This window comes from Crocodylus siamensis, chromosome 12 (genome assembly GCF_052110815.1).
Source record: "Crocodylus siamensis isolate JL-2025a chromosome 12, ASM5211081v1, whole genome shotgun sequence".
In the NCBI taxonomy this organism is placed as follows: domain Eukaryota; kingdom Metazoa; phylum Chordata; order Crocodylia; family Crocodylidae; genus Crocodylus; species Crocodylus siamensis.
The window spans coordinates 7,272,244-7,286,839 of NC_143406.1; the positions used below are offsets into that span (position 1 = coordinate 7,272,244).

Below are 14,596 nucleotides of genomic sequence, written 5' to 3' on the forward strand. Positions count from 1 at the left end.
TCCTAGCCACACCATAGCTTTCAGGGAAATTTTGTTCAGGCCAGCTCTGCTAGCAGCCAATTCCAGCTGGTCCCCTGGGTGGCTATTTACAGCAGGACTTGCTGTGCACGCAGGGGATGAGAGAGACTTGGCCATGTAATACACAGTGATTCATCCCCCCGCTGCGGATTTCAAAGCCCAGGAGCAGAGCTCCAGTCGCCAGAACCCATGAGAGGCAATTATTGAAGGAATACGTCGGGGCTATAAGGAGATGTGGATCACAGACCCTTCCAGAGGGTGTTTCTGGTTGCATTATAATCCACGAGAGCTGCCCAAGCCACAGAGCCCTTCAGGGGAAATTCTGCCTGTGAGAGTGGGGGTTGAAAGCACTTTGCCTTTATACCTCATTCCCCCTCCAGTAGCATTAATATGAAAGGAGAGTCATTTGGGGCTGATGGCACTTCTGTGGTCTCCTGCTCTATGAGAACGTGCTAACAATATGTATATGAAGTAATAAACCGTCCAGGAAGGAAGGAGCGAGTGTGAACATCCATGTATCCATCTGTGGGGAGGGAAAAAAAAAAAGGATGCAGTTTTCAGGGCAACTTTTTATGAAACTTTCTCTTCGTTGCAAAAATGGCACTGAAAAAAAATCAAAATAGGGAAAAATTTCCTCCAGCTGTACTACCTGCCTCTGTAAATAGTTTTTTTTTCTTTGTCTCGGTCTGTCTGTCCAGATCCATACGTACCCTTTTATCAATGAGATTAAAAAAAAAAAAAAAGAAAGCACGTGCCAGTGAAAACGCGGGGGCAAGATAATTACGTGGGCTGAGCCCAGTAAGTCCATCCATGGCAGTGTTGGAGCACCAGGCTCTCTCAGATGCAGAAGCTGTGACATTAGTGTTGCCCTCTGCAGCCCAGCCCTATTCTCTCTGCCTCGTCCAAGCTTAAACAGCCCCAACCATCCCTCCCTCATCAGTGTGGCTTGTCAGGGGCATCCAGCAGCGGCCTGCAAAGGAGACTCGGCTTCTCTGAGCGAGCCAGGAAGCATTTCCTGCTGTCAAGGAAAAAGCCACCCAAGCTGTGATGAGTCAGTGAGGCAGATGGCAGATGTCACAGGGCTGCGGGTGATTATGTTTGTAAGTGAAGGGAGAGAGAAATCTAAAGGACAGGCAAAGGGAAGTCCTCCAAGCTGCTTGCCCCTCACCATACTGATGGGATCCGGTGTAGTTTTCTACAACACATTAGGCTTATGCTAGAAGATATGAGTTCCCGTAACACAGAACATGTTCACGGATGCAGAATTTCTGCTTGGCACTGTGACATCTCGACATCTATATCATTATGTCATCACGAGACACTCAGCCCTTCAAAATATTTCGGAGGAGTTTAATGTCCCGAAACTTTTGATATCGCTCCATCTCAATCAGATACGGATCTACTGGGTAGAAGAAAGCTTTGGAGCTTGGAGACATACTGGATCCTTACTAGTGAATCACCCTAAGGTGGGTGGCTGGCTTCAGATGCATTAAATACAGGCCTGGGTGGTTCAATAAACTATTTGATTCACTTGGGTCTGAAGTAATGGACTGAGAGCAAGTTTTCTCACGAGGTTTTCAGAACTTCCTGCTCCTGGTTGAATAATGCAAGGCTTTCAAGGGATATCAGGGCTGCCTCTTCAGTACCTCTGGAGCTCAAGAGAAACAGAAGGGCCAGAAAGAAAGGAGCAAGTTATCTGCACTTGTTTCAGATTAGAGACAGAGTTTGTCTCTGTTTCCCTTCCATCTCGGCATGGATGCTCTGGTTGCTTCTGATTTCACCCCAGCCCCTCTCTACAGACAAGCCCAGCTAGCTGCTGACTGGGAGGAACTGCTCGTGCCTCACTTCACGTAGCTGGAAGGAGAAGGACCGAGCTGAGCCCTAAATTGTTCCCAGAATGCATAAGCCTTCAGCAGAGCTCAGGGACTCTCCGGTTAGAGACCTTGTTGGATTCAGGAACTTGAATGGCAGGGAAGTAAACTGCAGCAAGCGTCTGAGGCTGGGGAGACATGCACCATATGGTGTAATTGTTTCATTTTGTTCCTTTGTTGGAACAGCCTCGGTGGTGTTCACATGCTCTTTCCACAGGCTGGTCTGCCCCACCCAGCTTGGACGGATCACACACTGCTGAGCAAGTAGTCACAGAAGGCATATGTGAAGGGAGAGGAGACCATCACAGCTGCTAAATAGTGCAGCCAGCGGAAGAGAAAAGAAAGGGGCTTAGATGCCAGGAGCAGACTGTGCCGAGCCAACTACAGTCCTAGCTCTGACATGTTTAATAATTCACAGCTGCCTCGACCGCAGGGTGGGCCGCTGTTCTGGGAAACGTGGCAGCTACCTTGACCGAGTTGTGTGCGTTTCTCTCTCGGTTGGTAAGGTATCCAGTATCCACCACCCAGCACACCAGGGGCTCGTGGGAACTGGGAGATAGAAAACATAAGCCAGACCTTGGGCTGTTTCTGGACCCAGACAGTCTCAGGGCGCTTTTTGCTGGAGCAAAGATATTTAACACGACGCACTGGGCAAATTGGAGAATTACATTTCAGCTCCATGAACAGCTCTGCTTCTATGAAGAAATGTTACTTTTCACTTCTGGCCCTAAGGCTTGTGCAGGGTGACTCTGCTTTGAAGAGAGTTGTAATGTCCCATCTCAGAGGTGGTTGCATGGGCTTCTGCTTTGCCTAGCAATTAGGGTAAGCTTCTCTTCTTGTACAAAGTAATCCTCCCAGTTCATTTACTCGGAGGCGAAAGCCTTAGCGATATGGATCCTCCCCTTGGACGCGTCCAGGCATCAAGATAACCACGCATTGTGCTTCCTGATCCAGACTCACTGCTCCCGGGATGAAATCCTAGCCCACTAAGCTCAAAGACAAAATGTCCCAGGACTTCAAGTGGTCCAGGAACCCACCATTTTCAATGCAATGTGCATTGGCATAGCAGCAAACACAAACAGTGCCTATGTCTTTGCATTTAGTGGGGGAATATTCAGGGTCTTGCTTTTTCCCCAGATGGATAAGAAGCCTGTTTGCCCCCCCTCCATCTTTGTGCGGACCCTGTGTGCTGTTACCAGAGGTGAGTCACGGACTGCAATCCCCATGGCTAGGCTGAGGGGAGGAGAAAGGGTGGGGTGACACATAGTCTGGAAAATCTTAGCCCAAATGATTTATTCTGAACATGCCTGGGAAGTAAGAACAAGCCAGGGAATGATTTTGGATGTAAAAAGCAACCCTGTAAAACTGTTTTCATTTCATCTGCTAATTTTGTTTTGAAAATCCCATGGAGGAGCCACTGGTAAAAATTTCCCAGTTGACCTTGGCAGGCAAAATAAATGAAGAAGCAATATGAGAAGAGCTGGTATCACGGAGGGACTCTCAGCATATTTATTAAGAGCCTTTGCTGGCATGAAATGCCTATCCATTATGGCTCCCATCACAACACCATCTAGCTATCTTGACTCAGGCCTGCGGGGACCACTGCTAGTCAGAAGCGAGGGGCTTGGGCAGAGCTGTGTGGGACCTTGGGCTGAAACGGGAGCACGACTGCAGGTCAGGAGGAGAGAGGTGCTTGGCTGAAGAGGGCTGGGGATGCTGGCAGGATACCTTTCTGCACGATGCCTGGCTTCGGCCTTGTTTCTACCCATACTGAATACACCCACAGAAAGTAGTAATATTGTGTGCACTATAGAGACATCCTCCCATTCAGAAACTTTGCAAGACCTGCCCCATCTCCCAAGGCAGGCATCAGTGTGCAGAGCCAGCCTTGTCACATCCCAACTGACAGACACCCCAGCTGATGTGATCAGGACACTGGGATCACGGGCTGTTTGCTGCGGCTCTAAGAAACCATCCCTAGGCTCACGCGTGCTTTGTTTAATGCACTGCCCTGGCATTTGCACTATCCTTCAAGCTGAGCAAGCCGATCCGCCAGCTCCCTCCTTTGACATTGCATCCCTTCCAATCTACTCCTGCTCTGGAGTTTACTTGCTCATCCCCCCCAAGTGGGCCTGTCTGCACTCTTATGGCCAACAGCATCAAGCGTCCGCTCTCTCCGACTCCAGCAAATGTGTCACCCTGCCGGAAGCCAAGCGTGGAGGCTCTCCAGATGTGGGTGCAGGTGGGGACCAGATGGCCTCGTTGCTGTTTGCCTTTCCGTGCTCAGCGTTGCAAGCACAGTGAAGCGCCATCAACACATAAGCATCGCTTGGGGAGCAGCCTGCATGGGAAACATAGGCCAACAGCTCTTGTAGTATTTTCCAGGAGGGCAAATGGGTGCCAAAAGCAGCAAAGAATTTACATTGGTGAAGCCAGGAAGGTGGGTGGTCCAGGTCCTACCCCGCCTTCCTCTTGCATCTGTTCATATTTAGATGCCATTCCTAGCTGTTTGTATTCAGCTAGGCGGTGGCACCCACCCTTGCTTTGTCCTTGGCTGCAGTCGTCTGCATAATGAATGTACTTGAGGGTGCAGCCAATACTATTGCTGAAACCTCTTATCCACAATCCTTTGGGCCTTCTCTTTATTTTTTAGTGGCTGGCTACTCAGTATTTCTGATGTGTTTCTGTCCTAATAGGCCCTGACCCGCTGAGATGTTACATTAGGATGTGAAGTCTCATGGTACTGTCAGAACGTGTCAGGCAGGCACGCCACCCAAGGCCATCATTCCCTCTCTTGGTAATGGAAGTGGATTAGGAGGCACATAGCTATAGAGAGCAGATGTCCCACACTGCTGCCTTTGCCTACAAATTATAGCACTGTTTGGATCGTATCTGGTAGTCTGTGAAGCCCTTGGAGATATTGGTGTGACTGTAATACTGTTTTATGTATCACTCTGAGCTCTGTTTCAGTGGACTATCAGAGAACAGTGTTTTCCCTCAAGCAAAACAAGCATAGTAAATGCCTTGTTCTGACCAGTTTTCACCCTTAGACTAAGGGATTTAGGAGCACAAATCCAACTGAAAGACAATACAATTTATGTTCCTAAAGCCCTCTGGCACTTTTGAAAAACCTCCTTCCTTAGCTGTAACTGGCTCTTTTTGGTGCTCTTGCCAGCTGTTTGTTGCTCTTCTATTTCAGACTTCAAACATCTGGATTCCACTCCCAGATCTGCCACTGGTAGCCATAGGCTGGATATAGGCAAGTCACTTCCCTTTCCCTCAGTCTTCTCATCTGTAAAGTGGGGATAAGAGGAATGACTTCCTTTGCCAAGTGCTTAGTGATGAAAAGAATTAGGGATGGTGCATTTAGAGCCAGTAATTATCCTAAGGGTCTGCATAGAGCACTAGGAGATCTGAAAGGGTTACTCAGAGCTGATAGGTCCTTAGAACTAGCCCTTTCACTAGATTTAATATCAGTGCCTCTCATGGTAATATCTGGGTTTTGTGAAGATTGCATCCATAAATCTCCTATGCAGTAAATGATCAGAATGCTTTTTATTGACCTAAAGGTGCAAGGTCCCAGTCCTGAGGCCAGAATATGCTCTGCACAGGGTGAAGTACTCAGAGGACTTGCTCTGAAACCCAGTGCTTCTCTTGTCCTCAAAGCAAACAGCTACCTTGGGCAAAGCCAGCTGTGCTGGGCACAGTGTCTGCTGCGGTGGGTGGCCTGGGGTGGGATGACGGCTTCTTCCTCCCAGAGACAGATCCCTGGCTGGGAAGGCCGAAGCTCTGCAGTTTGCATCTCATCAGCTGCCATCTCACATAATGACCTGCATAAAAAGATGCAGCATGCACTTAGACAAGGGAGGGAGGGACAGCCGTTGCAGGGGGCATGGTATGATGTCTCAAAGCTGGGGCCTTCCTCAGCCAGGATTGCTACTAGAGGCAGTGGGAGTCAGGGCTGCCCCTGGGTGCAGAAAAGAGTTGAAGTGGGAAAAGGCGCTTTTACTACAGGGGGGTTAAAAACATCATTCTTCTGCACCACGGCCTTGCCAGAGACTCGTGGCAGCGTCACAGACATTGGCTGAGAGCCTTCCTTTGAACTTACTCTTGGGGCTGAATCAGCCTTCAAGGAAAAAACTGCAGCCAACATTAAGCAGAATAGCAGGATTTTGGAAGAGAGGACTCACACTTCAGGGAGAACCCTGGACAACCCAGTCTGAAAAGGTTCAAGCATGGGCCAAACACTTGGCATGAGTCTGGCAGGTCTCAGTCCTGTTCCCATTGAACACATGCCCTCCACATCCATAACTGGCTTTGGCCATAAGAAGTGCAAGGGGTGAATGGGACATAGGAACTATATGCACCCCTTTGCTGGTACTGTGTGTCTCCCAAGTCAGGGCTTAAGGTCCAGGGGTGAAGAGGCAGATTGAGAAGAAATGTCCCTTTCTGTAACCTTCTGAAACTCAGAGCAGCAAGATGTGCCGGTGTTTGGTCAACACTCAGCCCTGAGTCGTACCTCCGTTCCCTGAGATGCTGTGGAACATGGCTATGGTATCTCCAGTGTGTGGGGAGCTGGTGCTTACAGGGGAAGACTGGGGTGTTGTGCTCCTTGCTGTGGTGTGTCTTCAGAGCCCAGTGTCCCTACTCCCTGGGATCATTCCTAAAATCTGGAGACTGGGTGCAGTTTGAGGTGATGGTGCCCTCTGCTGGCAATATGAAAAAGCTGGAAGCACCTTTTGCAGACAAGGTTCTTTGGGTGAATCTGATCTCTTTTATTAGACCAACTTAAATAGTTGGAAATTGTTTTCTTGGCAAGCTTTTCAAATTTAAGATTTTTTTCCCCAACTGTTCAAGTTGCTCTAATAAAAGAGACCAGATTCACCCAAAGAACCTTGTCTGCCTGTGTCCTTAGATCAACACGGCTACAACCTACACCCCTGGAGGCACCTTTTGAAACTCAAGCTCCTAAGGAAAGCACGGGTACAAGTGGCCCCTTTCTGCAAAAGCTTGGGAACCCTGGGTGTGTGCATGTTAAGACATTCTGTCTTGGGGACGTCGTGACCTTCACTGGATCCTGGAAGGGAGAATGCAGAAGGCTTCTGCTGAGGGACCCTTGAATGCTAGTAGTTCAAAATTGACTGTGGTCACATCAGGTAGCAGGCCTTCTGCCAGCGTCCCACCACTCAGCATCCTAGAGAGCACTTATTGACTCTCCCGGTCAGGATTGTAGTCAATGCCTCTGGGGAGCCAACCTGTTTTTCTCAGCATAGCCAGATGCAGCAGCTCGGCATCTGCTGTCTGTTTGTGCAATGCCACCTTGCTTCTCCGAAGATTACTCAGGGCACCCAATACATTTGCAGAAATGGGGGAGCCAACAAGCTAGCTTTGACAAGGACATGCTCTTGCTTTCCACCCTCGCACTGACGGCTGGCACCCAGAAGCTGTTACCTCTGCATTGTTCTCTATGTGGGAGGCTGTGCAGATGCCCTACATGGCACAGTGTTTTTGAGTCGGCAGAAGTGGGCTGAGGATCAAACCCATGTCTCCCGTGTAAAAGTGAGGAGTCCTTCTAAACCCAAGAGCTGAGCTGGGCCCTTAGGCAGAATTAAGCCTCAACCTCCCCTATAGCACTGGCAGAGTGGAAAACCATTGCGCCAGGGCAGTTGATCCTCTCAGAGCTGTGCATTCACTTCAGGTTGGGGAAAGTTTCCTGTTTTTATTCTTTATGACGTTCTTTCTCTTCTCTCTCAGATCCTTTTTGACCAGGCTCAGAGGTCAGTCCGACAACAACTGCACAACTTTGTGAAAGAGTGAGTACCCATCTTTCCAGCGCACCTGGGGCTTCTCGATGAACTACTAACCCTGCGTATCTGTGATGGACACAGATCTGCAGCACGCTGGCTGCATACGCAGTCAAGGCCCTGCCTGGGGACAAAGGTGTCTCCAATGGGAAGAAACCATGGGGGTGGGGTGTAATTGTGCTGTCATCTCACCTTGACCTTGCATGGGATCTGCTAGGTCTAGGTGCTGTGCACATCCTTCTTCCCTAGTGTCATATTTAATGCCACACATGAAGTAAAGCTCCTCTGTGAACATGCCCCGAGTCTTCAGGGAAGTTCAGGTCCATGTCCACACCGACCCCTATTACTAAACCCACTGCTGATAGACCAGAGCTGTGCAGCCTGGGTGCAACACCATGCCTCTGTAAAGATGGGTTTTCTGCTGTCCTGGATGAGATTCATCGGCAGTTTAGTTAATGATCTAGATCAGTGGTTTTCAACCTTTTTTCATTTGCAGACCCCTAAATTTTTTTTGAATGGGGTTGTGGACTCCTTTGAATGGTAAATGTGGGTTTGTTACATACTTTTGATTGATCACAGTCATCTTTCTCAGACCCCTTAGGGGTCTGTGGACGACAGGTTGAAAATTACTGATCTAGATTAATGCAGCTTCCAAAATCCACATGGGGACAGCCCTCCACAAATTACTTCACCTCCAAATCCAGCTGTGTCACTAAGCCCCCCAAAATCACATTGGCTCCCTAGCCAAGCCTGGGACCTTTGGTGATTCTGCATTACTAGACAGCCTGTGAACACTGGCAGGCAGAGCCAATGGCTTCCCCCTGTATCGGGGATTAGCCACTGCAGTGTGGTCTGAAATCTCATGTGCATGTTGGTACCCTCAAATCCAGGCCTGACCTGATGCCCTAAGAGGGTGGTCTTTGGCACTAGATATCCTGAGCTCCTATAAAGTGTAGTATAACCCAAAGCCAGGCAACCACTTGGTCTTGCTCCTCTGCTTAGGAATTTGCTCCTCTGTTGGGAGGGGAACAAGCTTCCTGCGGCCTTTCCAGGCTTTCCTTGCTCCCTCTACATTAAAGTATATGCTCTGAGAGCATTTGCTCCCCAAGGGCAGGTACCAAGTGCAGCGTGAGATCCCAAATCAGCTGAATATAGGTCAGAGAGGCAATGGAGGCCTTCAGCTAAGAGGGAGCAGGTTTCCATGGGAACGGGTAATTAAGTGCGAATCCTTCAGCAGCGGTGGGTGGTTTGGTGTAGGGGAGGGAGGGGAAACCCAGCAATGACCCCTCTCTGAGCTCTCCCCTTCCCCCTCTCTAATCATTTATCTGATGAGCTCAGATTTAATCTGCTTAAGCCCTGGCAGCCGGAAAAGGGAATTTCACCTTCATTTGGGGGCTGTTCCCATTTCAATGTGTCTGCATTATTCCCTTGCACGTGCCCATCAGTCCCTGCACTCATGGGGCCTGGACCTTTGATTTACGGATTGCTGGGGTTGTGTATCTGAAATGGGTCTTCCACTGGGATCATTTAAAATCATTCCCCAGAGCTGCAACTGAAATTTCGTGGCTGAGAAAGGGAACAAAGCAACGTTAGCAGCTAGGTCATACCCCTCCCATCGGGTGCTGTTCATCCTCTAACCAGCCCTCCACACCATAGAGCCATGGAGGCTAAAGGCCTCTGCTTATGCAACTCAGGCCCAACATGGACCCTGCCGGGGACAGGGTACTGCCCCATGAATGTCTCCATCACCATGGGAAGGAGCTTTTCCTGGGGATGAGAGGAGAGTTCAGTCCCCCTGGACCATTCACTCTGTGGCTGCTCTAGCTCTGGTGAGGTAGCAGGTTAGGGACAATCATAGATTCGTAGATGTTAGGGTCTGAAGAGACCTCAGTAGATCATCAAGTCCAGCCCCCTGCCCTGGGCAGGAAAGAGCGCTGGGGTCAGACGACTCCAGCAAGGCGCTTGTCCAGTCTCCTCTTGGAGACCCCCAGGGTAGGGGAGAGCACCTCCTCCCTTGGAAGCCCGTTCCAGCTTCTGGCAAACCTCACCATAAACAAATTCTTTCTCATGTCCAACTAAATCTGCTGTCCATCAATTTGTGGCCATTGTTTCTAGTTACTCCAGGGGGTGCCCTAGTAAATAGAGCATCTCCTGTTCCTTGCTGCCCTCCCCTGACGAATTTATAGGCAGCCACAAGATCACCTCTCAGCCTTCTCTTGCAAAGGCTGAAGAGATCCAGGTCCCTCAGTCTCTCCTCCTAGGGCCTTGCCTGCAGGCCTCTGATGGTATGAGTGTCCTCCTCTGAACCCTCTCCATGTAGTCCACGTCCCTCCTGAAGTGCAGTGCCCAGAACTGGATGCAGCACTCCAACCGCGGCCTGACCAGTGCCGCATAGAGGGTGAGTATCACCTCTCTGGACCTGTTCATCATGCATTTGGAAATGCATGATGAAGTGCAGTTAGCCTTGTTGATCACTTGGTCGCATTGACGACTCATGTTCATCTTGGTGTCAACTATGACTCCAAGATCCCTTTCCACTGCTGTGCTGCTGAGAAGATCACCCCCAGCCTGTAAGTGTGTTGGTGGTCCTTTTGGCCCAGGTGCAGCACTTTGCACTTGTCTTTGTTGAACTACATCCTATTTTGTTCTGCCCATTTTTCTAACCTGTCCAGCTCCGCCTGGATCCGTTCCCTACCCTCTGGTGTGTTAAATTACCCCCTAATTTGGTATCATCTGCAAACTTGGACAGGGTGCTCTCCACGCCCTCGTCCAAGTCACTGATGAAGACATTGAATAGCATTGGTCCAAGGACCGAGCTGACAATCCTGTCAGTGTTTTTTGTGTTAGGGAGCAGTGACCTGCCAAGCTCCTTTTGCACCAGCCATTGACCTGCCATCAGAGAGCAACAACTCATCCCGGTCATCACTCAGCCTGGCTAGACTGGAAAGCCACCTAAATAGGACAGGCTTTCATTCCCCCTCTCCATGCTCTCCAACACACGGTCCTTTCTAAGTTGTTTGCCAGAAGTGCAAGGGAGCAGTAGGAGATGGAAACACCCTCTGCTTCCCCTCACCACTCGGGACTTCACTTTCAGGCTCTGCAGTCCAGAGATCCACCCCTCCCATCATCCTCGATAGCCTCCCACAGGAACCTGGGTGGATGCAGGCATGTGGGTGGGATGCCTGAAGCTTGGATGGAAGCAGGGGAAGGAGCATGCTGCTAAGCAGTCACGGATTGAAAGATACCTGAGTTGGCTAGAAATATTGTTGTGAGATGGGTTTGGCAGAATCAGGAATTTCTTGGAGGTGAATAATGGGGAACCTCCTAGACTGATGCAAGGTCTCCGGTCCCAAAGATCAGCCCACCATTCTCCTCCAGGGACTCCTGTCCTGATTTAATGTGTACAGGCATCCATTAGCTTACCTCTGGCTGCGAACTAGGAAACGCCCCTGATTTCCTGCCCTCCCAGCCCCAAGAGCCCCTAGAAATACCGGAAGAGCTTCCCCTCCTGCAGTCCCGGGCCTACTGCCCAGATACTGACTCCGGCTGGCTCTCTTGAACCAAATGAGTCACTCTGCCACCTTCTACCAGGCCAGCTGAAACCCTGTGTTCGGCTGCCGCATGTTAATTGAACTGTGGATGAGTATCCAACAAGCCCTGTGCAGCTGTGTGGAGAGACACCATCTGCTTTCTCCTTGTTTTCTTCTTTGCTACAATTTGGGGTGGGGGGCAGGGGATGAGGCTCAAAGCCACTCAGTTAATTTTTAGCATTACTGTTCAGGAGGGAGTTGGATGACAGCCAGATTAATAGCTAAGGAGAAGGCCGGGCCCCAGCTGCTGGATGGCTGAGATCCCCATACCACTTGGCCGTGCCAGGCCCAGGAGCAAGAGCCTGGCAGTTGTGGTAATGAGAATCCATCTCCTGATTGGGGGCACACATTTAAAATCAAGGAGGGTTTGCTTTCAGAAGGAGACACTTGTGGTACTTGAAATTCAACAGGTGTATATGCACATGCAGAGGAAGAGAGAGATCAAGGGGAATAGCAGGCTGTGTGTGGGCACACGTGTGTTTTGAGCAGTTCCAGTGTGAAGGGCACCGATGAACTTATTTGAGCCTGGCTGGACAGCAGTTGCTCACCAATGTCATGCAGGCTTGACCCTCAACCCTACAGCATTTCAGGAGCTCCCTTGCTTTGGTACCACCCTGCTGTATTTAGCTATGTTAGAGGGTGCCCCATCCTTTCATTCCCCACTTTTAATTTTGATGGGGAGTGTATTTGCACATGCACAGAAACTCCCAGGCTTGGCCACTGGAACAAAGCATAATGTATATCTCAGTATAGACAGCCTACATAAATATATGCACACGCCATGTATAAATGCACCACAGTCATTTGTATGCTAGACAGGAGCATTTTCTCCCGTTGTCTCGTGCATGAAACAATCCACTTTCAGCACAGTGCAACAGTGATTTACGCATGTGACTTTCCCTGGTATTAATGAGAGCGATGCAAGGGCTAATGAAAAGAAGCAAAAGGCAGCTAAGCCCAGTGAAAGGGTAAAGATACAGGTGCCAAGGGTTGCAACCACAGTGTTATGAAATTCCTGGCTGCAGACAGGTTAACCCTTAAGAGATCTAATCCTCTCAGCTCCTTAAAATCACTGCTAAACATGCACTTGACCCCTCACTAAGCCTGTCGTCTTCTGTCTTCATGTAGCACAACTATACCTACACACAGGCACTGACAATAGGGCTGACTTCTGCTCTTTGGACTTGATTTTGCATCACTTAATATCATTATTTACATCAGCACAGGGTAAAATCCAACCTCCTTAAATGCTAGCATCCATTTTGCATCTTGTTTGTACAGATGTAAATTCTGCCACAAGGTACAGGGCAATAGTGAACCAAGTGATTTGGGTCAGTGATGCAAGAGAGCATCACTCAGCCTGTCACCTCTGACTTCCATGGAACTTGAGTCTGGAGTTTAAATTCTCTTAATTTACTTTGTGGTCATGAAGCTCCAAGTCAATCTCCCATCCAGCTTAGGAAGGGAACCCTAAATCTATTTCTTTGTAGTCGTTCTGGGTGTGTACACATGTACTAACTTTCTGAGTTAAGCTGGCGTAACTTTTTAAAGTCAACATAACTGTCAGAGCATACACACGCATGTGGAGCAGAGTTGACTTAAATGCAACACAAGATAATACACCTCTGAGATGTATTATCTTGAGTCACATTAGTGAAGGTGACTTAGCTCATTCATTGTTGGCTGGATACTAAGATTTAGTTTGTCCTCTGTTATTTGTGGGTCTTGCTTCAACCTATGGGGAAGATACATGCTTTAAAAAAAATCAGGACAAGCTGATACAACGGCAGATGCTGGCAGGAATGCTGTAGGGCCCTAAAGCTTTGTGACCATTTATGACCTTTTTTTTCAGTTGAGTAGATTTCAATTTAAAGATATCTAGAGGACTCTCTGGCACATGTCTGCATAGCCCTTAGCACAGAGGGGCTCTGATGTTGATTGTGGTCTGTAAGCACTAATATTAATTCATAAAGCTCTCAGGGTAGATTGCCTCTCTCTCAACATGGATATTGAGAACATTGTAGGGGGCAGAAGAATCTGAAAAATCAAACTTTTACTTTTTAATACTCAGAACAGACCCACCCACTCTCCGCACAGAAGAGGACATACAATAATGGCCAACATGTGTGTGCTAGGCATTGATTCGTAGGATCACACACAGCTGGCTTCATGCTGTTTTCCTGGGCTCAAATACAGGGCCATCTTTGAAAAGGCCTTTGTTTCCTATGAAGTAGGTTGTAAAACATCCTGCTTCTTGTCCTGAGGGCTGTCAGAGAACATCATTAAGGTTGGATGCTGCTTGGATAGCTTCTGTGGTGTTGACTTTGGTGACGTTCCTCAGGGTTTCGAGAGCTGCAATTTGTTCTTGATCCCATCTCTATTCTCTACACCCAGTTTAAGGTGCAATGCCATTGGTTGGCAGCCACATCAAAGACTTATGCTTGGGGCAGAATCTCCTCTTGCTTGCTCTGGGTATAATACAGAATAATGGTGTTCTGGGTGCACAGAGTATGGTGCAAATGAAATCAGGATGTGGTTCTTCCAGAAATACCTGATCTAATGTTGCTTCCATAATTGCCCTGGTTGTAATGCAGTGCTAGTTTCCATTGTTCTCTTCCTCCCTGTGTTTCAGTGATGTTCGGAAGTTCAAGGAAACGAAGAAGCAGTTTGACAAGGTGCGAGAGGACATGGAGATCTCTCTGGTGAAGAATGCGCAGGCGCCACGGCACAAGCCCCATGAAGTGGAGGAAGCAACGGGCACCCTGACCATCACCAGGAAGTGCTTTCGACACCTGGCCTTAGACTATGTGTTACAGGTGAGATTGAGCTGCCTGCCCCTACGCTCCTCCTGACCACAGGACCAGGGGATAAATGCTGGGCATTCGGGAGGTGAGAGTAGAGAAACATCTTTGGTGGGATGCAACAGAGGATGGTGCAATATCTGGGTCTGAAATAGCACCTGATCTTGAAGTTGTCCAGCATTAAACCCTGGGCATCAGATGGCAGTGAGACCAGATAAACAGACCTGGAACCCAGTGTCATAGTTGTTTTGCCCCACTTTTAGACCCTAGTGTCACTGGACTACTTCAAACTCCAAGCAGAAAGTTACAATTTGCAGTAGATCCCATCTCTGCTCCCTGCATCCTTTAAATTGTATACCTTAGTCTGACCACATCATATACTTTATCCTGGCTGGAAACTGGGGTAAGCTTTGCTGTAGTGGGCCATTGATCGATTGGAAATGTTGCAAATCTCCCATACAAAGAAGACACGAGAGCCGGCAGGTTCCTCTCAGGGTCTCTGCCACAGGAGG

At 48.9% G+C, this 14,596-nt stretch overlaps 1 protein-coding gene across 1 annotated transcript in view; it reads left to right on the forward strand.

The window, feature by feature from the left end:
- The window catches only part of ACAP3 (ArfGAP with coiled-coil, ankyrin repeat and PH domains 3), a 149,283-nt gene that overhangs the window by 88,794 nt on the left and 45,893 nt on the right, over positions 1-14,596 (forward strand). Inside the window, exons 5-6 of the mRNA XM_090023669.1 lie at positions 7,644-7,702; positions 13,916-14,099. Of these exons, the coding sequence (XP_089879795.1) occupies positions 7,644-7,702; positions 13,916-14,099 (243 nt within the window). The remainder of the gene's footprint in view (positions 1-7,643; positions 7,703-13,915; positions 14,100-14,596) is intronic.